Source organism: Fukomys damarensis, unplaced genomic scaffold (genome assembly GCF_012274545.1).
Source record: "Fukomys damarensis isolate Sample0158 unplaced genomic scaffold, DMR_v1.0_HiC HiC_scaffold_38, whole genome shotgun sequence".
NCBI lineage: Eukaryota > Metazoa > Chordata > Mammalia > Rodentia > Bathyergidae > Fukomys > Fukomys damarensis.
This window is the reverse complement of record NW_022900950.1, coordinates 21,666,914-21,694,423: the sequence shown is the minus strand read 5'-3', so window position 1 is coordinate 21,694,423 and position 27,510 is coordinate 21,666,914. Positions and strand designations below refer to the sequence as shown.

Here is a 27,510-nt window from a genome sequence, read left to right as displayed (position 1 = left end):
CTGCACTGGGAAGTAGGAATGAATTTGGTTTATATATAAATAAATATTTATCCATATTTTGAGAATATTTGCTCAAAATTATTTTTTATTGATATGTCCTAAAATTTTAGATATCACTGCATTAAAAAGAATCACTTACTTTTCATTACCCACAGGAGGAGAAATAATAAGCATATTTAGTCGCCCTCAAATACGTTAAAAACAAGCTGGGGACTGTGAACTATGGAGAAGATGCTACTGTTTATTAAGCTATCTATCAACCTTTCAGACTAATGACTTTATTCTAGATTCCCTTGGGACTTCAACAGTCTTGATCCAGCCTAATTCAATTTTTTAATTTGCTTATGTTAAAGTGGAGGTTGCCATAAACTGAATTGGGGACTACCCGAATGTCAAGGTTTTCAGCAGTTGTGAAGAAGTGGCCTGGTCTGGGCCTCTCTGCTCAGTTTCCCAGTGAACAAAGCTGTTAACAAGGGCTGTCAGTCAAAGGGGCCTGAAAAGACTGGACACAACCGTGATACTAGGAACAATGAGCCAGATGTACCTGAATTTGGTTTTATTTTTCACATTTTCCTCCTTTCCACCCACTGGAACCAGGTAGGATGCAATGAGATTAATCAGTTGAATCAGAACTAAGTGAAGATAATTATGCTAGATATTACAATCATTCTTCCTCTATAATCACCTCATTAACTGCCAAAATATGCAAAAGACTACTTTTCATGAGTCCAAAAGGTGTTTTCATTGGGGAGTGACAGTCCTAAATGATTCTTTTCTGTTTTTCTTTAACATAGAAAACATCTCATTAAAGACACTGAATGTGCTAGTATAACATTTGTGTATTTTCTAAATACAAATTCATTTTAAAATTGATTTCATTGGTTGTTTATTGAAATCTGCCTTTTTGACATTAAGTTTGGTAGACAGTATATTATTACTTTGATGCAGACTAATGTAATTATAGGAACAATGAACTGAATTTGCTTATTGCAAAGAAAAGGAAATGAGGAGGAGAGGGAGGAGGAGGAAGCAGAGGAGGAGAATTAGGAGAAGAAGAAGGAGGAGGGGGAGGAGGAGGGAAAGAGGAAGGAAGAAAAATTAAAGAAGGAAAGAAAGAAAAAAATTTAAAATGCAGGGTTGGGGCTGTAGGTCAGTGACAGATAGCTTATCTAGTATCTGGCATGTGCAAGGCCCTGGGTTTATTTCTCACCACCACTAAATATGTAAAATATGAATTCGCAATTACAATATTGCCATTTGTTAGATGATTTTAAAATTAATTGGGAAAGGGTAAGTTTTAGAAGTTCTGAGATCCTTCATTTTCCAAAAAAGAGTCCAGCAAGCAAGAAAGAAGCAAACTGTTGGTTTGTTTTATACCATTACCATATTTATGAGGAATAGGCTAACAAAATTTATTCCTATTCTCTTTAGGATTAGGACAGTTTTCTGAATGCTCTATTTAAGGGGCTGATAAAAAATATATTTCCTTGGGCAAAGCTACCATTTTGGTGGAACAGCTTAACTATTAAGAAGGAAGAACATCATCTTCCTTTTTAAAGCTGAGAATTGAGTTCCTCTCCTACCAAAATGTCTATGCATATCCATAAAAACCTGCACAACGTAACCCTGAGTCCTTACCCAGCCTCCTTCTCCCTGTCACTCTTCTACCTCCTACTTTTTAGTTTTTATTCTCACTCTTCTCTTTTTTTACATGTGCCTCCAGGTCATTAGCTCCCTCCCAGCACGGAATACCCATCTCTTTCAGTGACAGTCAAACTCAAATTCTACGACCAGTGCAAATGTAAAATTGTCCTCATACACAATTTCCATGTTTCTTTCAGACAGGGAAATCCTCTCCTTTCCCTATTTCCATGACTGTTTGTATAGTACTTAGAAAATCTTATCCAAATTTTGTGTTGTATGATGCTATCTCCAATAGTTTGGGGGAACTGTTTCTTCAATTTTTGAAAAGATTTCTCTAGTATACTAGAAGTACTTAATAGATATTTATTGACTGAATCAGGGAATCCTATAGCTTTGAGGTAAGCATAGAATTTTGAGAGGCACTTATACCCCTAGAATTACATGAATTTATTCAACCTGGAAGTTGATGAAGTTCAGCTATTGCAGCTAAAATCATTCTTCTACACAAAAAGACAGATTTTCCCATGTTATATTACTGTTATGACAGCAGTCTGCCTTGCAGAGACGGCAAAACTCACTGATCAAAGAGTGAGTTTGAGATGCAAATTCTTGAGCTCAGATTCTAGCTTCAAATTCTCCGGCTATGTGATAGTGGAATCAATAGTACTCATGTTGTTTAGTTGTTAAATGAGTTAATACATATACAACATTTGTATGGTTGAAAATAGTGAGCCTTTGATATGTACTAGTTAATACAAATAATTAGAAAAAGACATTTACCCAATTAAATTATGGGCCTAAGTAATTGAGTATGGAGTTTGAATATCACAGAACTTTGTAAATTTTACCTTCACATCCCAGATTTATACATTTCTTTTCAGGAGCTAAGTGCCAGGTATCTTTTCCTAATTCTAGATGAGCATTAACATCATCCATTAGGTAAGACAAAATGAAATATTATTTTAAGTTAAACATGGTACAAACTTTATGAGACTTCAGGCACAGGCCATTTCTAGTAAAAATTATAGTTTTCTTTGTGTGCCACAACAAATAATGATCAGTGCAGAACTGATCTCCTTTGCACATTAAATGTTAAATGCTTGGTCAAAGATTACTTCTAAAGCTCACAAAGGTATCTATGTAGAAAGGTAATATGCAGTCATGTAATCGAATATGTTAAGAATTTCCCTGCCTTCAGTATCCTCTGTGGACTTAAACAAAGTTGCTGTACTCAGGCATTAGATAATTGGGGGTTGAAGGCAGGGTAGAGGTTTGGGGAAGGCAAACATGCGGACCACTTTAATGTTTCATAGAGGGATAAATGATGTAGTAAAAAATATAATGTGATTAAGTAATAAAGAGTTCCTGGGAAAATGTCAGGCAAATCCTCCTTGAGGAGGGGACCTCTGACCTGAAACACGAGAGAGAAAGAAGAAATCGGGTTTGTGTATTCCTAGAAGCAGCTCATTCCCAGGCCAAGTGATGGTAACACAAAAGCCCTGAGGGGCAAACATCTCAGCAGTGTGAAGGACTGTAAGAAAGATGATGTGTGTGAAGAAGAGTACACGGAGCTCAGAGTGCAGCTGATATATGCAGAGGGCAGAGCAGAAGTCCAGAGTTTGAATTCAATTCCACCTTTAAATAAGAAGTCAGTGGAGGGCTTTCAGAATAGTCCTAGTATGCTTTACCTTGCAGTTAATAATATCTTTCTCACTGCTCCAGGGACTACAGATTTTATGTAGCCAGTATGGTAGTTGCTTGGGAAACAGAGAATGGAGGCATAAAATCCAGCCTGGGGTTTTCTGTTTGCTTGGTGAGGTTGCTTCAGTGATGACAAGAACAGCATTAATTGGCATAATTTTTGGAAGCAGAGTTGATAGTACTTGGTTGTAGATTTATTTATCCAGCAGATATACAATACCATGTGCTATGGCACAGATTGTAAAAGAAATGTCTCCTGGTTTTACTGGAAGGTTGCTTGCTCTCTAGAAAGTTATTTTTTAAGCCATAATAATGGAGCCAGTGATTTCTCATGCCCTAAGTTACTGTCATGGTTCTTGCTTACAGATAGACTTATTTTTCAAAAGTTAAATCACTAAAAGATTCAGGAGCCATCATACATATTGACACATATATGTTTTAGGAGGCATTCAGACAAAGAATAGCAGCTGTTTTAAATTTAGAGCAGTGTGATGTGTTTAAGTTTCTTTTTTATTTCTCAAAATATCCCATAATTCCTAAATTTCCTCTGTTGATGAGCATAATATAAGGCCCATGTAGAAATTTCTGCCAAAGGAGATTTGATTGCTGGAGCAAGTTGCTTAAATGAACTACAGAATGTGTTTCTGAAAGAAATTACATGAGGAAGGCAATTTCTGAGTCACATCTTTTATTCACATTTGATTTCAGTGTGTACCTGTGTGTGAAAGAGAGTTTAAGTGGCTATAATAACAGCTTCAAGAAGACCCAAAATTCCGTTACTTACATTTTATATTTTGAATGGCATTATCGAATACCTTCAATTGTGTTAAAAGTGACAACTACAAATCATTGAAACACTTCATGCTTGAAATCTTATCTTTCACGTTGTTTAAGCTAGCAATTTTCATATAGTACTAGAGAAGGTTGGAAGTCATCATGAACTTTTCACTTACAAGAACATGACCTTTTCTTTACTTCTGAATCTCTTGGCTGCTTGTCTGGTTTTAGTTAATGTTCTCACAGAGAGGTAATTGAACACTGACTGTTCTGTTAGGTGTGAAGTTCAACAGAGACAAATCTATAGGATCAATGACTACAGACCTGAAGAGCATCCTTTCCAAAGGCAATGAAATCCAGGCTACAGTTTTCTATTTGGTTTGTGGGGCTCAGTTTTTCTTATTTCTATTTAGCTCATTGCAGTCATATAAATCATTTGTAAATCTGTAACAACCGAGGTTTTCCAGTTTTCATATCATTAATATGTAAATAATAAACATGGAGGTTACTCTAATTTTATTTATTTTTATTTGAGCAAGACTCCCACAACAGTCAATGTTAACTGTAAAATATTAATGAAGTACAAAGTTAATGTTTCCAGACAACTTATACATGCAAAAATTAAAGAACTTATAACTAGTAATATCCCCAAACAAAAGGCTTCAGGAAAAACCTCTGTGACACTTTTGTAGGCAACATAATCAAATGAAAAAAAAAAAAAAACAGTCTTGACCAACCAAGCAAGCACTGCTTTTGATGACTCAATTTGTTCACTGGAATAAAAAATAATGATAGAAAGTTTATCATTTACAAAGAGCTCAGAGAGCACAATAAACTGACATCCTACCAAGAACATTTTCCAAAGCAAAACATATAATGAACTGAAAACAATTGTGGAAGAGGATGTCTTTATCACCTGATTTATGTGCTGGTGTTGAGAAACAATCAGGCAAAGCTCACCCTGGAAATAAACCCAGAGCTCATGAGCTTTTCACATACCTCACATAGCATTTGATAATGATTTGTGCTTCTACTTTTTTCAAATGAGATTTAAATTGAAATTACTAACATTCTGAGATCAAAATATTTGCTATTTGGCATATCTCTTTATTATCCTGTCTGTGTAAATAATAAGAGAACCAACATTATTTCCCTAACATTACAGTTATTTTGAAGCACATAGAAATTCCATGACATGTTCTTAAGTGTTTAGTAAACCAGAAGAAATAAAAATAAAACCAGGTTTTCTGAGTTTGTGCTATTGTCTTATGCTGCAGCTCATTTCATTTCAGAAGAAAGGAGGGAATAGGTTCTCCTTTGGTCCCTCCTGCCTCCCCCATCATCTTTCCCCTTTGTCTTTCTTTTCCTGTCTCCTGCCCTCTAACTTTGATTTGTCTCCCTTCCTCTCCTTTCTATCTCCTGGTTTTCCTTTCTTTTGTCAGCCCTTCTGACACAGTATTAGTTCATGGAAAAGATGATGTGGTAGACACATACAGTACGATGGCATAATTTTCTTTTACAGATTTCTTCAAACCATGAAGCCATTTGTACCTGCCTGGGGATACTTACAGTACGGGAGAAGAATATGCTGCATAAGCATAAAGGTAGGGCTGTGAGCTGTGTGATGCGCCTGACCCCATGTTTGTATGTAGCAGTGACATTCAACCTAAACTTTTGAAGGGGCCCATGAAGAGAGATAAATCAGAGTAAAATTTGATGGATAAATAGCGAGATTAAGAAGGGGGCAGTACCATAAGAACAAAAAGCTATACATACTGTTAAGAAGTAAAAATCAACAATTATTATTTGATTCTCTCACTCCTTTGTTTAAATAACTTTGTTCACATAGCTGAATAGTACTCATGCTGCCAACATAACACAGAAAAACTTTCATAATCTTACTCTTATGTATTCTTCCTTTATCCTACTCTTACACTCCTGCACTTAATGAAAACTTTATAGTGCCCAAATCGTTCATGATGGTAACTCAGTACATCTCTTCCATTGGATTGGAAAATTTCTACTGCCCATCCCAACCATACTTCTTCATTTACCTGCTGGCCTCTTGTTTTGCTCTGCTTAGCTCAAATATTAACTTCTCAGGAGGTCATTGTCTGGCATTGAGTTGGACACACATGTACTTTAATGAACTCACAAAGAATATCTCATTGGGGAAATAAAAAAAATGAAATAAATGAAAAATAAAATGACTGATATACTAGCAAAGGTTGGCACTCTAATAACTGAGAGCATTTTAGCAATTTATTATAATTTAATCACCATATTTTTTAACTATACAAACATTTTAAATTTACGATTGGATAAATCACAATAAAAAATTAAACGGATAAGTATTGACTCAAACTGACTTTATAGATAGAGGCTTTAGATCTTTACTGATGGGACTATATATGGATAGAAATTGTAGGAGTTTGAAGTTCTCAATGAACTCAGCAAATTCAGCATTTATATAAATACCACATATCGTCATCACCATATACATTGTTACTATAAAAACAGAGGGAGAGAAGGGAATTTATATTTTCAGTCTGACTGTATCTGATTCTGAGGATTAGCCAGAGGAAAAGGGAGTAGGAATCAACAAAGTGAAATAAGGTAAAGTGATCAAAAATAATATTTCTATTCACCGTACTTTAAAACATTTTAAAATCCATAGTAAAAAAAGAAACAACACATATTGGAATATGTAGCTGTTAAATAATTTTTGGAAGAGGTAATGTAATCAAGAATTTTGAAATCTATGGAGGATTGAAAACAAAGAAAGCCCACATTTCCAGTTTTAATATAAATTCCTCATTCTTCCTACTGTACTTTCCCATCAACTTAACACTTACTTAAACATTCATGGGGGAAAGGCATTCTTTCTTTTGCTTTTTCTTGTTGTTCATTATGATTTCAAATTTTCCCTAAATGTCACGAGCATTATGGACTTAATACTTTTTCATTACAAGCCTCAAAGTAGAAGGAAAACGTTTTATCTGTTCATTAACATCCACCTAAACAAGAGGTTGTACATTTTGCTGTTGAAAATTTAATTATGCTGAAAAAACATTCCATTACCTTTCAATCCATGCTTTTGGAAAAACTAAATTATCTAGGTACATTACGTGAAGTAGACATCCTCAATGAAATATTGATGCTTACATTTATTTTTCTATGAAAAAAGTTTTTAAAAAGCCCAATGCAAAATATGTAATTGTTCATGGACTGGAAATATATAGGAATGCAAATTTTATTCCACTAGGGCCTTGTAGTAGCTACTGCATTAGAAAGATGTATGTCTACACAATAATCGTGATCTTTCATTTGAGGGAAAGACAGAGTTCATGTTTAGAAGGCAAAAATATGCTATGATTTTGTGGTAGCATACTTTACATTCTGACATACTAATTTCTTTGGAAATTCTCTTGTGGAAAATAAAACAAAACCCATACTACTAGATAATTAAGAGAAAGTAAAATTTCCCATCTAGCCCCACACCCTTCCACTAACTCAGGTTCCGATTTTTCAATGTGCACAGAAGGAATAGTATCGTACATAGTGAGACCATATATCTCTGCTGACTCCAGATTTTACAAAATTCCTGCTGTGAGTGTGAATCACTGCTGAAATAGTGATTCGTGTCCTTTTGTAAAGGTTAGCCCTGCAAATCTTTAAGGAAATAAAAATATATATATAAACAAAGAAAGAGGTGACTGTAGGTCTTTCACTGAGTGGAAATAGAATTTTCCACAATCTATAGACTCTACAGGGGTTCATTCTCCTCACAATGGGTGGCTGTTCTCCCAGACTCTGAGCCCTAGGGCTCCCAATAACACTAATTGCTTAAAGACCATGTCTAGGAAAAAGGCAGATTTCACTGTGATAGACAACTTACAAGTTAATTTCTACAAAACCAAATTATGCTGGAATACTGGCTAAAATATTCCTATGTTTCTCAGTTACCAATATTAATATATCATTTTATAAAGGAGAATATTGTAATAGAGTATGTAACTACTTTGGTCTGTATGAAATACCTGATAGTTACACTTTTTTGTAAAACACTGTTCATAGGAAATTTAAGTCAAACTCATCAACAAATACTCAAATTCCTTCTCATTAGTAGTCATTAATACTTTATAATTTGCTTCTGAATTTGTATATGGCTTTCATTTTATTTTATTGCATTAAGCATGAATTTCTGTAAAGTACTTGCATATCTGGTTCTCTATTACCTCAACAATAAAAAGAACTCCTCAAAGTTTGGTTCAGATTATTGCATGTTGATATTTTTCTGTACCTTGCTGCTATCTTTTCTTTAATCTGTCCGAAGAGTCAGCACTGATCTGTAATGTACTGTACCTGCTATTAAAGCCCATGGACTCCAAGATTGATGTGCAAGAAAGAAAGCTCGTTAACCAGCAAAGGCATATGAAACTTCAGAGACAGCACAGGGAGAAGTCTATCATTGCACTTTCATCATACCCAACAAGTACACTACTGTTTCAAGCACAGAATTTTTTTCTTCATCTGAATTTACAAGTGCCCAATAAAACCGGCAAGAGTTAATATGCTTAGCTACTGCTTTGAAATTAGAAAAAAAGGGTAAATACCTCAGCTCCAATACTGCCATTTTAAAGCACTCAAGAATTGAAGGATTTTTAAACGTATCTGTTAAGACAATATAGGAAATTCTGTTCTCATATTGCTCTTTGAGTAGCACAAAATTAAAATGAGTGAGAGAAAAAATTAAATGTAGTAGAACATGATCATTTTAAGATTATAGATACTGGTGATACTATCTAATAAAATTTCAGGCTTTTTTTTTTTTTGCTATTGTCAGTTGCATATTTTATAGGGCAGTGTCTCAACTTGAGTGATGGTGGGCTACCTGTTATAAGCTGTTTCACCTCAGACATGATTAAATTATATTTCTTCCTGTCTGAACAAAGACTGTATTGAAAATACAGGAAGGATTTGGCACCAGGGAAATACATGTTAGTATTTGACAAGTGTGAGCAGTGCAGGAAAATATCAATATGAGATGAGGTCAGGATAAGAATCTAAGAAAAATAGAGGGAAGTTATCTGAATGTTAAGTGGACAGATGCTGAGGTATTCTTTTGAAATGTCTTTCAAATGGCCCTGAGATTATATAATTTTCCATTGTTATGCTCATTTGGGCAAAGCAAATGAATATAACAACACCATTCCTTGAAATTTGATGAATCAAAAGATCTAATACTTAGCAGTAACAGGAGTTTATATGTAACTGAAGATGTAAATGCAATTCACATTTTCTGTTTAGGATGAATTATAAAATAATGACATATTGTGAAATATGTAAAACTGTGAAAACAGGCTATATCTCTGAATGCCAGCTAGAGTAAAAATTAAAAATAAAAAATCTTGGGCAGGGGATTTAGCTCAGTGGTTCTGCCACCTGCCTTGCAAGCACAAGGTCCCAAGTTCGATCCCTGGTACCCCACCCCAAATCTGGAAAATGCTTTAGGAAAAATATATGGACTTTTAACACAGACAGAAAACAGGTCTATTCTGGTGTGGGACATACTGACATTCAAATAATATGAATCCTTATATTGGAAGCTGGACAAGAAAAGAAACTGTGCTCATCTTGATATAGTATATACATTTTCTAGTGCAGAGTTATAAAAGTTATAAACCAGAAAGAAAAAAAAAGAAAAAGAAAAAAGTGCACATGTGTGGGACTTTTCAAGGTTATTTAACTTAATTCCCTTCCTTTAGACAGATGAATTCCCAAAGTGATAAGAAAGAACTATCTATAGTGGTTGTTGATTCTACTTTAAAGCACTCTAGAGAGTAACATATCAGGATGTTCCTTCCATAGTGTTTCTAGTTTTTATTAGACTCGTTGCATTCTTAAATACAAACACATTCAGGAACTACCAATCAAAATTTTATATCATAATGGTTCTGTTAAAAATGAAAATAATATTTTTATCCTTTTAGTTTTATATATATTGATGACATACTATCTTTTCTTCTGCAGTTAAAATCATAAATATATAAATTTATAATGTTGATTTATAATGTTTAAAATTAAACTTATTTTGTGTTTCATGTTTTAAAATTTGACAGATACAACTAATGTCCAAATGTATAAGTGTATAGTAACCCTAGATTCTTAGATCTTAGAATTAAGAGTCTACATTCTTATGAAACTTTTATTTAGACAACTTCAGTGACATGAACCTTAATATATCCTTATGCAGCACAAACAATTTCCTGACAGATTTAATTATCCTCATTTAACATTTATTTATTTATTTATTCGGTACCGGGGATCGAACTCAGGACCTTGTGCTTGCCAGGCAGACATCGGAACCACTGAGCTAAATTTCCGGCCCTCATTTAATATTTATCTTTACCTAATGCTGGGGTTACATAGGTAGCATTATTTTCTTTGAAAATAGTTTCCACTATTCTCTGTCAAATTTTACTTTTCTAAATTGAATTTTTCATTCTAATACAAAAGAACCCTGGGATATTAAACTATATTATCAAGTGGTATACTTTTTAACTCAAATATCCTTTTAATTTTCTAAACACAATTGCACAAATATTTCTGTATCAAGAGATTTTTTCTTCATTTGGATTACTGCTACATTTTAGGTGTACATTATGATCACATTCACATGTCAGCTTTGTCCTGTTATGTCCTTATTCATCCATTGAGCAACTCAAAAATCAAAACTGAGGACAGCAATCTAGCAATCATTTTATAAATCCACACAATTACCATCCATTTACCATACAATGTAAGATAAATATTATACTGTGCAACATCTATAACATTTCTATGATATCAAAGTATGGATTGTTAGGGATAAAAGGAAATAAAATTAGATTAATATTTTAGAGTTCATGCTAATGCTAGTGATCTCTTATTTTACTTATATAAATTTATATCAACATTTCTTTTCCATATTTAGTGTCAGTTGTAACAGCTGGGGAGGAAATGGTCATCTCTGGATGATTTTTTTTGAATGTTGATTGCTTTACACATAACAGAAAATCCCAAAGGATTTTGACTGATCCCAAAATAAAGCAATCACAGATGTCTCTTTTAGGAAACAGCTTTTTAAAATCCAAATATTCTTTTGAGCCAATATATTAATTCATATTAATAACATGTCTTCACTTCAATGAATTTACAGTTGTTTCCCTCAGCATGGTTTTCTTGCAGTTGCTCTACTCTGACAAACAATTATGTGATGATTGAAAAATTGAATAGAACATAGAAGGCTGATGTTAAGCTTATTGTTCCCTTTTCTAATTCCTTCTTCCTTCTCACAATTCCTTGCTAGATTGTTGAAGCCATCAAACTTTTCATAATAATTAGCTGAGCAGCCTTAACAGTTCTTAACATTAGTGAGGTATGTATTGATCGTAGCCTATCACCTACAGTGCCTCTGTATTCATAAGAGGATATGTGTACAACAGAATCTCAAACTTATTTTTTCATTTATCATTTCTTTTTTTTTCTGTCTTCCCTGTTACATTTCACTGCCTCTAATTGGCTCACCACATTCGTTTTCCCAACTAATATCATGGCGAGTCCTTATGTCAACTTGACAGAGACATAGGATGCCCGCATATTCGAGGCTGTAAATGACATGAATCTCTGTGGTACATGTACATGGTGTAAAGAATCACTAAAAGCCCTTTCGGGACCAAAATGATGAGTAAAGGACATTTCTTCTTTCCTGGCTATGTTGAAATTGGGGCATTGCATTTTATTTTTCCTACCTTTCCATTGTAATTGAAATCTTAGCTCTTCCTGGATCTTGAGCCTGCTGTGTTTGGACTGGAATGATAGCTGATCAGTTTCCATGGTTCTCAGGTCTCTAGTTTCAAATTGGAATCACACCACTGGGTTTTCTGTTTCCAGTATGTAAAGACTTGTTAGTCTGTGCTATTGTGTGATCAAAATCTTTTTTTTTCAGCTTTAATTGAGTTTATTGGTACATTTTAGTGATACAGTACAGTTACATTCATTGTTGGGATCTTGTTTCTCTACATGACAAGTATAATTCTCTCTGTCACTGTCTTTGTTTCCTATTGGTTTTGTTTCTGTGGAGAACATTGTCCACAGAACAATGTCATAAAGCATTGTCTTTTAGCTTCTGTTTATATAACCCTGTAACTACGCTACTTCCATTTGACTTCAGCTTTATCAGATGAAACTACAGAACAGGCTTTCTCCCTGGAGAGCTGAGTAATAACTATTTCTATTTCTTATAAACCTGTGCATGATTTAAACAAAATTGCTACTTAATCGCACACCTTTGGGATGACGGTTTGCCTAATTCAAACATCGCTAATGCTGATCTTACTATTTCATCTTTTATGGTTTCTCTCTCTCTTTTAGTCATGTATCTCATTTTGAACTCACCATTAATTAACAATGCCACATCTTTAGCCCTTTTCTTCCTATTTCATATTATCAATTATATCATTAGGATCTTAAGGGTAGGGGAAAGGTAATAAGGGAAAAGAAAACAATATGAGAAAATGAAAAAAATGGAAATAAAGTGTTTTTAGATGGGGAGGGGAGGAGAGGGTGAAGGGAGGGCAGGGGCAAGGGGAAAAAATGAGAACCAAGACCTGTCATGTAAAGGCACTAGATCCCAATGATGAATGTAACTGTACTGTGTACCTAAAATATACCAATAAACTCAATGAGAAAAAATTAACAATGCTAAAGCAACTACAATTTGCAATTAGCTATAAGACAATGCCAAAACTCTCCCAATTCAGTGCTCCATATTTGTATAAAAATTATAAGCTTTTTTTAAGTCATTAAATGTGTTGATACATTTTAGATATACATTATGATCACTTTCATCCCTGGAATTTGGTACCTGTACATAATGTATCCTGGTTCTTTATTTTTTTCCCCATTCAGCTTCCCTCCCTTCTACCCCTTCACCTCTCCCTATTTACAAAAGCTTTGTTTCTGCTTTTTCTATCTTTTCTCACCCCCCCACCTGAGAGTTCCCTTTCCCCTTTGAAACTTTTCTTTTGATTTCATTTTTATCTGTTATACATTTTGATCTTCATTTACAATTTCACTTTCTGACATCAGAGAAACAATTTGGCATTTATACATATATGTCCTCTTATTTCACTTAAGAGTATGGCTTCAAGGTTCATCCATTTAGCCACAAATGTACCTAGTTTATCATTGTTTATGGATGAGCAGTATTCCACTTTGTAAGAAGAAAAAAAAAAGAAAATAAAACCCACGTCTTCTTTATCCATTCACCAGTTGATGGGCATTTGGGCTATTTCCAAGATTTAGCTATTACAGACTGCACTACTGTAGATGAGAATACACACATATTTCTGTAGTATGATGCTTTTAATTCTTTTGGAAAGGTACCCAGGAAGGCAATAGCTGGGTCAAATGAGACTTCTAATCCTAGCTTTTTTTTTTTTTTAGGAATCTCCACACTGATTTCCACAGGGCTGCAACAGTCTACACTTCCACCAACAGTGTAGAAAAATTATTATTTTTTTGTACTAGGGATAGAACTCAAAACCTTGCACTAGAGAAGGGTTCTTTCTCCCCACAGCCCCACCAGCATTTAATATTGGTTGATTTATTGACAGCAGCCACTCTTTCTAGAGTGAGGTTCAATCTCAGCATTGTTTTCATTTTCATCTCTCAAATGACCAGTTGAACATTTTGTATATGATGTTGAACATTTATATAATGTTGAATATTTTTTATATAATTATTTACTGCTTCTACTTCTTCATCTAGGAAAAGTCTATTCTTTTAAAATGCCCATTTTTGGATTGGGTCTTTCAATTTGGGGTGTGTGCTTTTTTAAGTTCTTTATATATTCTAGAGACTAGACTTTTGTCTGAGGAACAGCTGGATTAAAACTTTTTGCAAATTGTGGGGTGTCTATTTACTGTGTTGGTGGTTTCTTTTGCTGTGCAGAAATTTATTAAGATGGGATCCCCATTGTTGATTATCTATGGTAGTACAGGTATGACTGTGTTTTTGTTCATAAAGTCTTTTCCTATGCCAATGTCTTCAAGAATCTATGTAGTCTATCTTCTAGCAGATATTGTGTTTATGTTTTAATATTTGCATCTTTCAATTTTAGTTCAGTACATAGTGAGGGATATAGGTCTAGTTTTAATCTTTGGCAAGTTGAATCCCAGTTTTTCTAGCACATTTTTTTTTCTTGGTACCATGGATCAAACTCAGGATCTTTAACTTGTGAGGCAGGCTTGGTGTCACTGAGCTAAATCCCCGGTCCATCCAGTACTGCTTATTAAAGAGGCTACCTTTCCTCCAGTAAGGGTGTTTGGCTCCATTGTCAAAAATGAGTTAGCTTAGTATATCTGGAGCTGTTTCTGTACCTTCTAATCTGTTCCAATGATCCTCAAGTCTGTTTTTTTTTTTTTGCCAGTACCATGTTATTTTTAATCACAGTAGCTTTGTAGTATAGTTTCAAATTGGGGACTGTGATACTCCCTACCTTGACTTTCTTGCCTAGAATTGCTTTTGCTATTCTAGGTCTATTATTGTTCCAAATGAATTTTTGGATTGTTTTTTCTACTTCTGTGTAATATGTTGTCAGAAATTTCAACTGGAAATGTACTGAATCTATACAACAGTTTTAGAAGTATGGCCTTTTTCACTATATTGGTTCTTCCTAACCAAGAACAAAGTATATATATTGTGTTTGTATATTCTGATATCCTCTTTGATCTCTTTTTTCACAGTACTATAGTTTTCAGAGTAGAGGTCTTTTACTTGTTAGATTGATTTTTAGGTATTTCTTCTTCTCTTTTCTTTTTTCTTTTTCTTTTTGGATACTATTGTGAAAGGAGTTCAGTTCCTCTCTCAGTGTGTCTATTGTTCCTGCACAGAAAAATATTGATTTTTTAGTGTTGACTTTGTATCCAGGTACTCTATTCAATTTTGGTTATTAACTCTAGAAGACTTTTGGTGGAGTTTTTGTGGTCTTCTATATAGAGTACCATGTCATCTGCAAATAATGACAATTTAACTTCTTCATTTCCTATCTTTATTCATTTTATTTCTTTCTCTTGTCTAATTGTATGGGTAATGTTCAAAACTCTATTGAACAGGAATGGTGATGGACATACTTGTTCCTGATTTTAGTTTGAAGGATCTCAGTTTTTAACCTTTAGTAAGATGTTGGCTGCTGGTTTTTAGTAGATGGCTTTTATTAGATTGAGATAAAGACCATCTATTCCAATTTTATGTAGGTATTTTTTTTATCATGAATGGGCGTTGGATTTTGTTGAACTTTTATCTGCATTGATTGATATCATCCTGGGCTCTGTTAACATAGTCTATCACATTTATTGATTTTCATATGTTGAATCATCCCTGCATCCCTGGAATGAATCCCACTTGGTCGGGGTGTATGATTTTGATGATCTTCTGCATTCTGTATGCTAGTATCTTGTTGAGGATTTTTGCATCTGTGTTCTCTGGGGAGATTGGCCTATAGTTCTCCTTTTTGGTTGGGTCTGTCTCTGCTTTGTGGATCAAGGTGTTGCTTGCTTTCAAGAATGAATTCAGAAGTATTGCTTCCTTTTCAATTTCAGTGAGGAGTTTAAGCAGTAGTGGCAGTAGCTCTTCTCTAAATTTCTTGTAGAATTCAGCAGAGAAGCCATCAGGACCTGGATTTTTCTTCATTGGTAAGTTTTTAATTACATTTTCCATTTCACTGACTCATATTGGGTTGTTTAGAATTTTTATATCATTTTTCAACTTTAGTAATTCATATGTATCTAGAAATCTATTTCTTTTATGTTTTCCTTCTTTTTTTGGAGTACATGTTCTCAAAGTAGATATTGATGATCTTTTGGGTTTCTGCTGGATTTGTTGTAATTTTGCCCTTTTTATTCCTAAATTCATGGGTTTGGGTCTGTTCTGTCCTTATTCTGACAAGGTTGGCTAAAGGCTTGTCAATTTTGTTTAGTCTTTCAAAGAATCAATTCTTTTTGCATCATTCTTAGACTGCAATGCATGGATTTCTGCTCTGATCTTTATTATTGCTTTGCTTGTGCAAGTTTTGTATTTGTCATGATGTTATTTTCTAAAAGCTTGAGGTTCAGTATTAGGTTCTTTATTTGAGCTTGCACTGTTTTCTTGATATGGGTAGTTATGGCTATGAATTTCTCTTGTAGAACTGCTTTCATTGTGTTCCATAAATTCTGATATGTTGTATTGGCATTGTCATTTAATTGTAGAAACTGTCTACTTTCTTCTTTAATTACCTCTGTGACCCTCTGGTTGTTCAGGAGGCTGTTATTCATTTTCCGTATGTTTATGAAGTTCTTGTGGTTTCTTTTGCTATTAATGGCCAATTTCCTTGCACTAATGTCTGATAATATAGAGGGGATACTTTTAATTTCTTTGCATGTTCTATGAGCTAGCATATGGTCTATTTTGGAGAGCGACCCATGTACAGCTGAGAATGTGTATTTTGATTTTGTAGGGTGGAACACTGCAAAGGTCTGAAAAGTCCATTTGCTCAAGAGTTTGGCTGAGTTCTAGTATTTCATTGTTGATTTTTTTGTCTAGTTGATCTGTCTACTTGTGACAGTAGGATATTGAGGTCCTCCATTACAGCTATTTTAGTTCTTAGTTGACATTTCATGTCTGTTAGTATTAGTTTTATATAGTTTTTGGTGCAAATATATTTACGATTGTCATCTCTCCTTCTTGGATTTTTCCCTTTAGAAGGTTGTAGTGACCTTCTTTGTCTTTCTTAGTCTGTTTGAAATCCACTTTGCCTGCAAATAGGATAGCTACCACTATTTTGGGGGGGTTCCTGTCACACGGAGTATTGTTTTCTATCTTTTGATATTCAGTCTATAAATTGCTTATTTAATTAACTGTATTTCGTGGATGCAGTATATTATTGGATCTTGATTCTCAATCTACTCTGCCAGTCTATTTCTTTTGATTGGTGAAATGAGATCATTAACACTGATGGTTATAACTAATATGTATGGATTTATCTTTGTTATGATCTTTTCCTGTTGTTGAATCTTTTTCCCTCCCTTTGCATTTAATTTCTTGCCTTGCCTGATGTATTCAGTCTGCTGGGCTTCATGGAGTTGCCACCCTCATTGTCTTTTGTTAGGATATTATTTAGAATTTTTTTTGAGTGGTGGTTTGTTTTTCATGAACTTCCTCAGGTGTTCTTTGCTGTGAAAATATCTTATTTCTCTATCAATTTTGAAAGATAGTTTTGCAGGATACATCAGTCTGGATTGGAGTTTGTTTGTTTGTTTGTTTATTTGGAGGTTTTAAATACTCCACACTGGGCTCTTCCTGACTTAAAGGTTTGTGTTGAGAATTCTGCCCTGATTGTAATGGGTTTTCCTTTGTATATGATTTGTTTCTTTTCTCTACCTGCTTTTAATTTTTTGTATGTTGAATTTCTGGGATTTTTTTTTTTTTTTGGCTTTTTGAGACAGGGTCTCACTATGTAGTTGAGACTGACCTCAAACTCACTATATAGCCCAGGCTGGTCTTGAACTCACAATGATCCTCCTGCCTCAGCCTCCCAAGTGCTGGGATTACAGGCATGTGCCACCATGTCCGGCCTGAATTTCTGGGATCTTGATTATTATATACTTAGGTATAGATTTATTTTATCATAGCTAGCTGGTGTTTTATATACCTCACTTAATTTATGTCAAATTCTTTTTCCCTGCTTGGAAAATTTTCTGTGATTACTTCTGTGAATATTTTATTTATGTCTTTTGTGGCATCTCCTGCTCCTTCACTGACTCTGATCAACCTTACATTATTATTTTTTCTATCATCTAGTAGTTGTTGGATTGAATTCTCACAGTCTCTTGCTATTTTTAAGAGATTTTTCTTTTTCTGTTCACTAACCACCATCTTGCCTTCTATATTTGAAGTTCTGTCCTTGCATTCATTTATTCTGCTGCAGAAACTTTCAACAGAATTTTTAATTTCTAGGATATCTGCTTGGATGTGTTTCATGTTTTTCAATTCTTTTCTATGCTGGATATTCATGGTTTCCATCATTTTTCTCAGCTCCTCTATTTTTTACCTGTATCTATGCTAGAGTTATATTAATCATATCTTTCCTTATGGTTACCATCTCCGTTATCTTAGATATTATTTCTGATTTCATTTTTTCCAGAGACTTTTTTATCTGTTTTGTTACTTCCCTTGTTACCAATTCAGGGAGTCCAAGTGGTCCACTTTTGGATTGTTCCATCTTGTTGACCACTAGATTTGCCTTTGATGACCTGGAAGTCTGGCTTTGCATCTTATTTAGGTATCTTCTTATTTCTATCTGGTTTGTTGTTATTGATGTTTTTGGTTTATTTCCTGGGTTGATGCTTACGTACTACTTATTGCAAGTATCTTTATTGTTTGTATTTAGAAGCCTTAGGGAAAGGTTACTTCTCAGGTTGTCTTGGAGGTATAGCTGACCTTTGGGTTTTGAGTCTGTAATAGCCCTTAGGCATCCTCAGTGTCATTATACCAGGAAGAATGACTAACTAGCACAATCATGTCACCTTAGCCAAAGTAATAAATCAGCATCAATAATAGCATCAAACATAGCCTAGAAAATGACAAACTGTGGTAACTTTTAATCTCCCACTTTTAACCCCATAAACTAGACTTGCGGCTATATATCAAAATCTAAAACCAACCAGAAATATGTTTGCTGTAAAGAAGTCCTTCAATATAGTGAGTTTGACTTTGGGGGAGAAACTTAGAAGTTAAGAGATGGATAGAGAAATAGAAGGAGAGGCAAAGGTTAGAAAGAAGGCTAGAGGACATAGATCATGCAAACTTTGTGAAACCCATGAGGACAGGAGAAAAAGAGAGAAGGAAGGAACAAAAACAAGAATAGAACAAACTCACCAAAAAAGAAAAACTAGAAAGTGTGTTCACACACGTATACAAATAAGAACAATCAAGATAACACAAAGCAGAATGAAAGAAGGAACAAGAAAGGTGAGAAATGAAGAAAAAGAAGACCAAAACAAAAACAAAAACAGAAACAACAACAACGAAAAACCCAAAGCAAAACAAAAAAACTGTTTCTTTCTCTGCTGTCACCTGTGGAGAACATGAGCAGTGTACAGATCTTTTTTTCCTCATTGAGTTTATTGGTACATTTTATGTACACAGTACAGTTACATTTATCATTGGAATCTTGTACCTTTACATGACAGGTCTTGGTTCTTATTTTTCCCCTTACTCCTTCCTGCCCTCCCATTATCCCCTCATCCTCTCCATATTTACAGATACTTTATTTACATTTTCTCATATTTTTTTCTTTTCCCTTATTTCCTTTCCCCTACCCTTCCCCCAGTTCCCCTACACCTTTAGCACTTTTCATCCTATTTCACATTGTCAATTATCTCTTTAGGATCTTATGTATAATTATAGTTTTTCACATGAGAGAAACTATTTGGTATTTATACATGTGTGACTTATTTATTTCACTTGAGTATATCTTCAATATGCATCCATTTTCCGGCAAATGACTCTAATTTCTCATTCCTTATGGCTGAGTAATATTCCACTTTATAGAAAAACCATATCTTCTTTGTCCAGTCTCCAACTGATGGGCAAATGGGCTGTTTCCAAGTTTTAGCTATTACAAACTGTGCCTCTATAAACATGGGGTGCTCATATATCACTGTGATATGATTCTTTTTATTCTTTTGGAAAGATACCCAGCAGAGGGATGGCTGGGTCAAATGGAACCTCAAATTCTAGTTCTTCGAAATATCTCCCTGTTGATTTCCATAGTGGTTGCACCAGTCTGCACTCCCACCAACGATAGAGAAGGGTTTCTTTCTCCCTACAACTCTGCCGACTTTTGTTATTGGTTTTTTTTTTTTTTGATAGCAGCCATTCTTTGTGGGGTGAGGTGGGATCTCAGTGTTGTTTTCATTTGCATCTTCAATGAATAGTGACGTGTAACATATTTTCATATATTTACTTTCTACTTTTTGTTCTTTGAGAAATGTCTGTTCATTTCAGATTCTCATTTTTGAATCAGATCTTTATATTTGGGTGTGATGATTTTTTTTTGAGTTCTTTATGTATTCTAGATAATAATCCTTTGTCTGAGGAGCAGCTGGTAAAATTTTTTTCCCACATTGAAAGTTGTCTCAGTTCTGTTGGTGGTTTCTTTTACAGTGCAGAAGCTTTTTAATAAGATGAGATCTCAGTTGTTGATTCTTTCTGTTAGTTCCCCTGCTACTGAGGATTTGTTCATTGTCTTTCCTATGTGAATGTCTTCAAGAAGTCTGCCTAACTTAACTTCCAGCATATTTAGTGACTTTTAAAAAAATATTTAGATCTTTAATATTTAAATCTTTAATCCACTTGGATTTTAGTTTAGTGCATGATTAAAGATAAGAATCTAGTTTTAATCTCTGGTAGGTTGAAATCCAGTTTTTCCAATACCATTTTTTAAAGAGGCTACCTTTCCTCCAGTGAGGATGGTTGGCTCCTTGTCCAAAATGAGGTAGTTGAGTACATGTGGAGTTGTTTCTGTATTTTTCAATCTATTCCACTGGTCTTCAGGTCTGTTTCATTGCTAGTCCCATGCTGTTTTTATCACAGTGGCTTTGTAGTATAGTTTCAAATTGGGAATTGTTATACCCACTGCCATGTCTCTGTTGCCTAGGATGGCTTTTGTTATTCTACATCTCTTCTGGTTCCAAATGAATTTTTGGATTATTTTTTCTAGTTCTGTGAAACATACTGTTGGAATTTCAATTGGCATTGCATTGAATCTGTATAGCAGTTTTGGTAGTATGGTCATTTTCACTATGTTGATTCTTCCTATGCAGGAGCAGGGCATATGTTTCCATTTTCTTTTTTTTTTCCTCATTGAGTTTATTGGTACATTTTAGGTACACAGTATAGTTACATTCATCATTGGGATCTTGTACCTTTACATGACAGGTCTTGGTTCTCATTTTTTTCCTTGTCCTGCCCTCCCTTCACCCCCTCTTCCCCTCCCCATTTACAAACACTTCATTTCCATTTTTTCATTTTCTCATGTTTTTTTCTTTTCCCTTATTACATTTCCACTACCCCTCCCACTTTCCCACACCTTTATCCCCTTTCTTCCTATTTCACATTGTCCATTATATCATTAGGATCTTATGTACTATTATAGTTTATTCACACCAGAGAAACTATTAGGTATTTATATATGTGTGATTTATTTATTTCACTTAGGAGTATAACCTCAATATGTATCAATTTTCCTATGAATGAATCTAATTTCTCATTCTTTGTGGCTGAGTAATATTCCATTTTATAGATAAAACACACCTTCTTTATGCAGTTTCCAACTGATGGGAAAATGTGCTATTTCCATTTTCTTATATCCTCTTATCTCTTTTTTCAGAGTGCTGTAGTTTTCAGTGTAGAGGTCTTTTGCTTCTTTCATTATATTGATTCCTAGATATTTCATTTTTTGGATGCTATTGTGAAAAGAATTGTTTCCCTTAATTCTCTCTCAGTGAGTCTGTTATTTGTGTACAAGAAGGCTATTGATTTTTGAGTGTTATCTTGTATCTTGCTACTCTGCTGAAAGTGTCAATTAAGTCTGAAGTCATTTGGTTGAATTTTTTTACTTCCTTCAGATTTGAATTCTGCAGGATTCTACTGCATGTTGGAGCTGTCCTTCCCCCACAGCAAGTCCAGTAAGAGGTGCTGACCCCAACAATGCAAGAGTCACTACACTTCAGTGCATGTTTATTGGAGTCTCTCTTTGTTCTCTCAGTAGGCTTCAATTCTGCTACTTATCATCATCCCATCTTCCTGTGCTCAGAACAATGGACTTTCTTCTCTCTGTCATGCAAGGTCTGGATCCTAGGGTTGGTGGGCTCCTTGGGGTGGGGTTCAGCCATGTCATGCTGCTCTCCCTGGTAGTGGTGGAGGTCTGCTGTAGGCCTTTATTTTTGAGACAGGGTCTTACTCTCTAATCCAATCTGTCCTTGAACTTACTATCTAGCCCAAGCTGGCCTCAAAGGTGATCCTCCTGCCTTAGCCTCAGGAGTTCTGAGACTAGAGTTGTGTGCCATCACTCCCAGCAATTATAAGCCTATTTAGTACGTTTTAGAGTGGGCCATTTAGTATTCTTAATTCAGAAGTGCTAAAGAAGAATTACTATAAGTTAAATAATATTATTTAAAGGACTGCATTTAAATATTAGGATGATGACCTATAAAGTGTGTTGTTTTATAATATTTAAGAGATTTAAATCTGTGACTTGAATGGCAGGTGGTTAGATAGCCATCCAAATAGTAAAACCTTACAGCAATCAAACATGAGACAAGAGGTTTAGGGGAGGCAATAGTCTTTGTTTAATAGTTCTTGATTTCCCCTTAGTAGATGCTAGGAAAATATATGGGATCAAAAACACAGTTCCAAAATAAAAATGAAATGTTGTAATGGCACTGATATCTGATGAGATTAAATTCTCATTGAAGAAAGGGGTGAAAGATGAGGTATTCATAATTGTTTTTCTTAACTTTCACATGCACACTTCAATTTTCAAAAATTATCTTTATAATGTTCTTGGTATCTTTAAAAATATATGCACACAGTGTCAAGTTTACAATGTCTACCAAAAAAATGGAATATTTGAGATTTAAGTTTGATTCTCTAAGATTCACTGAGGATTTTTTACCTCAAGAGTTTTAGGAGAACAAAAAAATAAGAGAAATGCAGATTCTTGCTAAACATTATAAAACATCTAAGGTCCTGCTCCAAGGTCGTTCCGCTGTAATTCAACAGGCTCTCCTTTCTACTTTCATACTTCACTTTGAGAAGGTTTTTAAATTACTCTCATGCTTGTAAGACATGAAGTGTTTTTTACCCAAATTCCCTCATCCTCCAAACTGATTAATACATTTAAAATTTTATATATTGTAGGATTTTATTTAAGTTTTCATGAATTTAAATTATTGTATATACCTTCACAAAAATTTATTTTGAATATACCCTATGCTACACTATAGAAAAATTTAGCTATAATTTTATTTAGAATATCCATCTTTTCCTCTACATATGAAGATTTCTTACATTAAAGAAGAAGAGCATAGCATAAATCTCATTATCTCACATTTTCAGTGTGCACTGGGGTATAAATGAAAATATGCTTCTCCAGGACCTCCAAAATGAAGTCATTATGGGAGAAAAATCTAAAAACCAAAGTAATACTAATATTAGCTAATGATGATATGCTCTCATATTGCTATTTCTTTATATATAGAATTGCAAATTTTGAAAAATGAAAGAATAAATTAAAGAAAAAGGATAACTTCTTTATTTTTAACCCCAAATAAAATTAATGAAAATTAAAAAAAAAACTGTTAGATTCCCCAAGCATATAAACATAATACAGACATAGTAATATATTTGCAAAGAATCTTAGCACTGTAAATATTTTTAGAGACTGGATCAGGGGTATGTTGATATCTCAGACCAGAAGCAAATTCTACTGGTGGACAAAATACGTGCTATTAGTCAAATCATTTGCTAGAATACTTCATATGTTGATATATATTTACTATAATTTAAGAATGGAAACCAAAAACAAGTTGTAGAATTACACTTACTTTTTTTTTCAGCTTTAATTGAGTTTATTGGTACATTTTAGGGATACAGTACAGTTACATTCATTGTTGGGATCTTGTACCTCTACATGACAAGTCTTGATTCTCATTTTTTCCCCTTACCTCTGCCCTCCCTTCACCCCCTCCTCCCCTCCCCATCTACAAACACTTTATTTTCATCTTTTCATTATCTCACATTTTTTTCTTTTCCCTTTTTACCCTTCCCCTACCCATCCCACCTTCCCTACACCTTTAGCTCCTTTCTTCCCATACACTTACTTTTTATATTACACACATGCTTAACAAATCTGTGTTTTCTTGTTTCAATATCACAAGAGAATCACATTTTTTGGAGCCACAAGCTAATTTCTCTCTGCTAGAATTAACAAATAGCCTTGTGAAGAAGTTGTAAAGCGGTTTTAAGAGGTAAATTTATAGTATTAATTGTCTATATTAAGAATAAAAGGGGTAGGGATTTAGCTCAGTAGTGCTGTGCCTGCCACTCAAGTTAAAGATCCTGAGTTCAATCCCCAGCACAAAAAAAAAAAAAAAAAAAAAAAGATCTCATATAACCTAGCTTCACACATTGAGAAAGTGGAAAAGAAAGACAAACTATGCCCAAAGTCAACAGAAAGAATTAACAATAAAGATTGGAACATAGATAAAAGAAACAGATACCAGGAAAACAATTGTAAAGATCAATGAAACTAAGAGTAGGATTTTTGAAAAGACAAAATAAATAAACCTTTAACTGCAATAAGATAAAAAGAGAGAATTTTCAAATAAATAAAATAAAAAAGAAGAAACATTAACAACTAATACCACAAAAATTCAAACGATCACAGACAAGTCCTCTGAGTGATTATATGCCAACAATTTGTTAACCTAGAACAAAGGCATAAATTCTTGGAACAAAAAAATCATGAAACAGTAGAAAATCTAAACAGACTAATAATGAGAAGGAAGACTAAATCATTAGGTAAATGTCTTTCTACACAGAGATTCCCAGGACTTGGTGATTTTACTGGTGGATTTTACCAAATATATGAAGAAGAATGAACACTAATCCTTCTCAGATTCCTCCAAAAAATTAAAGAGAAACTGCCAAACACAATGTATAAGAGCACAATAGCCCTACTACTAAAGACAGATAAGAACATCATAACAATAACAGGTTATAGGCCTCCACCCATGACTTTAGATGCAAAAATGCTCAACAAAGTTACTATCCAACCAAATTCAACAATAGACAGAAGAATCCTTTTTTATATAATCAAGATTTATCCCAGAGATTAAAGGGTGGTTGATTCAACATATGTGAAATATTAAATATGAAATCCCACAGAATACCATGATATACCATTAAATGTGATATAACAGAATGAAAAAAGGCTAAATTTATTTAATCACTTAATAGGTGCAGAAAAAACATTTAACAAAAATCCAACACTTTACATGCTAAAATTCTCAACAAATTAGGGATAGAAAACATGGATGTCAACATAATAAAGGTAATATATGATGGACCCTCAAATAACATTGCACTGAATGAAAAGCTAAAATTTTCTTTTATAAGATAAAAAATAAAATAACTATGTCCCTGCTTTCCATTTCTATCCCAAATAGTACTTACTGTACTATATTTTATCGAAATCGGAAAGGAAGAAGTTAAATTGTCACATTTACAGTCAATGTAAGTAATTGTGTATAGAAAGCCTATATAATCATAAATACACAATTTTTTCAACTGTACTTTAATAAAGCTGAGATAAAGCAAAGAACTAGCTTTAAAAAATGCAAGACTTGCATCTCCCTTGTTTTTAGAGTTAAAAGTGTGTCATCAACCACAGCATGAAGTAAAAGCCATATCTTTGTAATCAGATGTACCAAAAGATAAGTCTCCATAGAAGTAAAATTTTATTAAAAAAAACCATTTGGAATGTAGATTTAAATCCCCTATCAGTAAAGATGTGGTGTCCATAAAGTAAAGAAAGCTAATTTAGTTTTAAAATTGAAAATAAAACACTTGAAAATACTGATGTAATTGTAGGATGCATAAATAGAATACATACTGGGTTTAGAAGGATTGTAAGGAAAAGTTCACCTCCTTTGATACTTTTATCCAATTCCTGAGGTCCTCCTGGGTACTCTTTGTAGAAAATAGTATGGGTAAACAACCCACAGGTCTGTCGAGGGAGGACCTGATGAAAAAGGGAAGTATGAACAACACACTGCATGATTTATTTGAGAACTTCACTACTGTTTCATAAGTTCGGAGTCTGCAAATATGAATTCCTATCAGAGTTCCTCGGATCTAAGGCCTAAATCAGGATGAAATCAGGAGCTGATGTTAGTATAATTTTGTAAATGCTAAGGAAGTCACCAAACCATAGACATAAGAATTAAGGTTAAGGAACTTTTACTCAGGTACATAAATCTAAACTACCATCTGATTTATATTAAATATTTAATGTAAAAATATCTTTGGGTTAACCTAATGAAAAAATAGAAAGCCTTGATGGTAACATTTTTCATTCCATTAGACCATTCCTTTCCTTCTGATACTCAGTCTTGCGTTGTCTTCAGGTTCTGGGATTCAAAATGGTCAATTTTCAATGTCCTTTCCATATTTTTTTTTGGTATTTATTACACTCTGAATTCAAATTTTATCACAGTGTACTCCGATCATACAATGATTGTTTCTGATATATTTTATGGTTAATTCTGATAAAAATCTGTTATAAATGTTTAACAGAGAAAATAAATAGTTTAATTCTATAATTTATTTTGAATAATAAATCATTTATAATCTAATGGAAACGTTCATCCAATTGTCCAGAGTAGCTATAATTCTATTTATTTCTTCAGTCAATTTTCATAATAGTTTATATTATATTCAAAGTAATAGAATGTATGTAATATAAAGGAATGTTTTCATTTCATAATATGTTGAACGGTCATGCAATCTAACAAGAAAAAAATTGTGTACTGTCACTCTTACATTAAATTATAAGAGTAGGGCCAGAGATTAAGCTCAGCGGTACTCCTGCCTGCCTTGCAAGTGCAAGGTCCAGAGTTTGATCCCTGGAACCAAAAATAAAAATTAAAAAAGAAATTATGAGTTAATTTTTAAATACCTCTCAGATTTCTATGGACATCAATCAGGGTCAATATTCACACTACCAATGTGTTTATTTAAATTTTAGTTTTCTTTCTTTCACGATAAATGAGTTTTAAGAACCAGCTCTGATTAGGCATGTTTGCCTTTTCTTTCATTTTAGACAGCATTTAGATGGATAGATTGGCAGATAGATGGGGCAAAATATAATTCTAAAAGTAATGTGAGTAATGGATTGAAATAGGGTAAATATTTAATAGTGGGAGAAATTTTGCAAATGCTCTTTCTGTTCTTAACAATTAATGAAAAGAGCTTCATTTGAGACACTGGAAATGTGGATAGACATTTCAAAAGAGGCTATTTTAGATCAAAGTGAATGCTATCAATTTTTAGTCTAATGAATAATTGTAAATTCCCGGGGCAGGGGAATGGGGAAAAATATGAACCAAGATACATCATGTAAAGAATGGTATGAGATCCCAGTGATGAATGTAACTGTACTGCATACCTAAAAAGTACCAATAAACTTATTGAACAACATTGTAAATTCACAACTGAATTCATTTGATTTTATTGTCA

The 27,510-nt window shown here is 33.8% G+C and overlaps 1 protein-coding gene across 1 annotated transcript in view; it reads right to left on the bottom strand.

Annotated features, from left to right (window-relative positions):
• Window positions 1–27,510, bottom strand: part of LOC104868855 (N-deacetylase and N-sulfotransferase 4) — a 286,413-nt gene that overhangs the window by 73,654 nt on the left and 185,249 nt on the right. Inside the window, exon 6 of the mRNA XM_010633850.2 lies at window positions 25,886–26,014. Coding sequence (XP_010632152.1) covers window positions 25,886–26,014 — 129 coding nt within the window. The remainder of the gene's footprint in view (window positions 1–25,885; window positions 26,015–27,510) is intronic.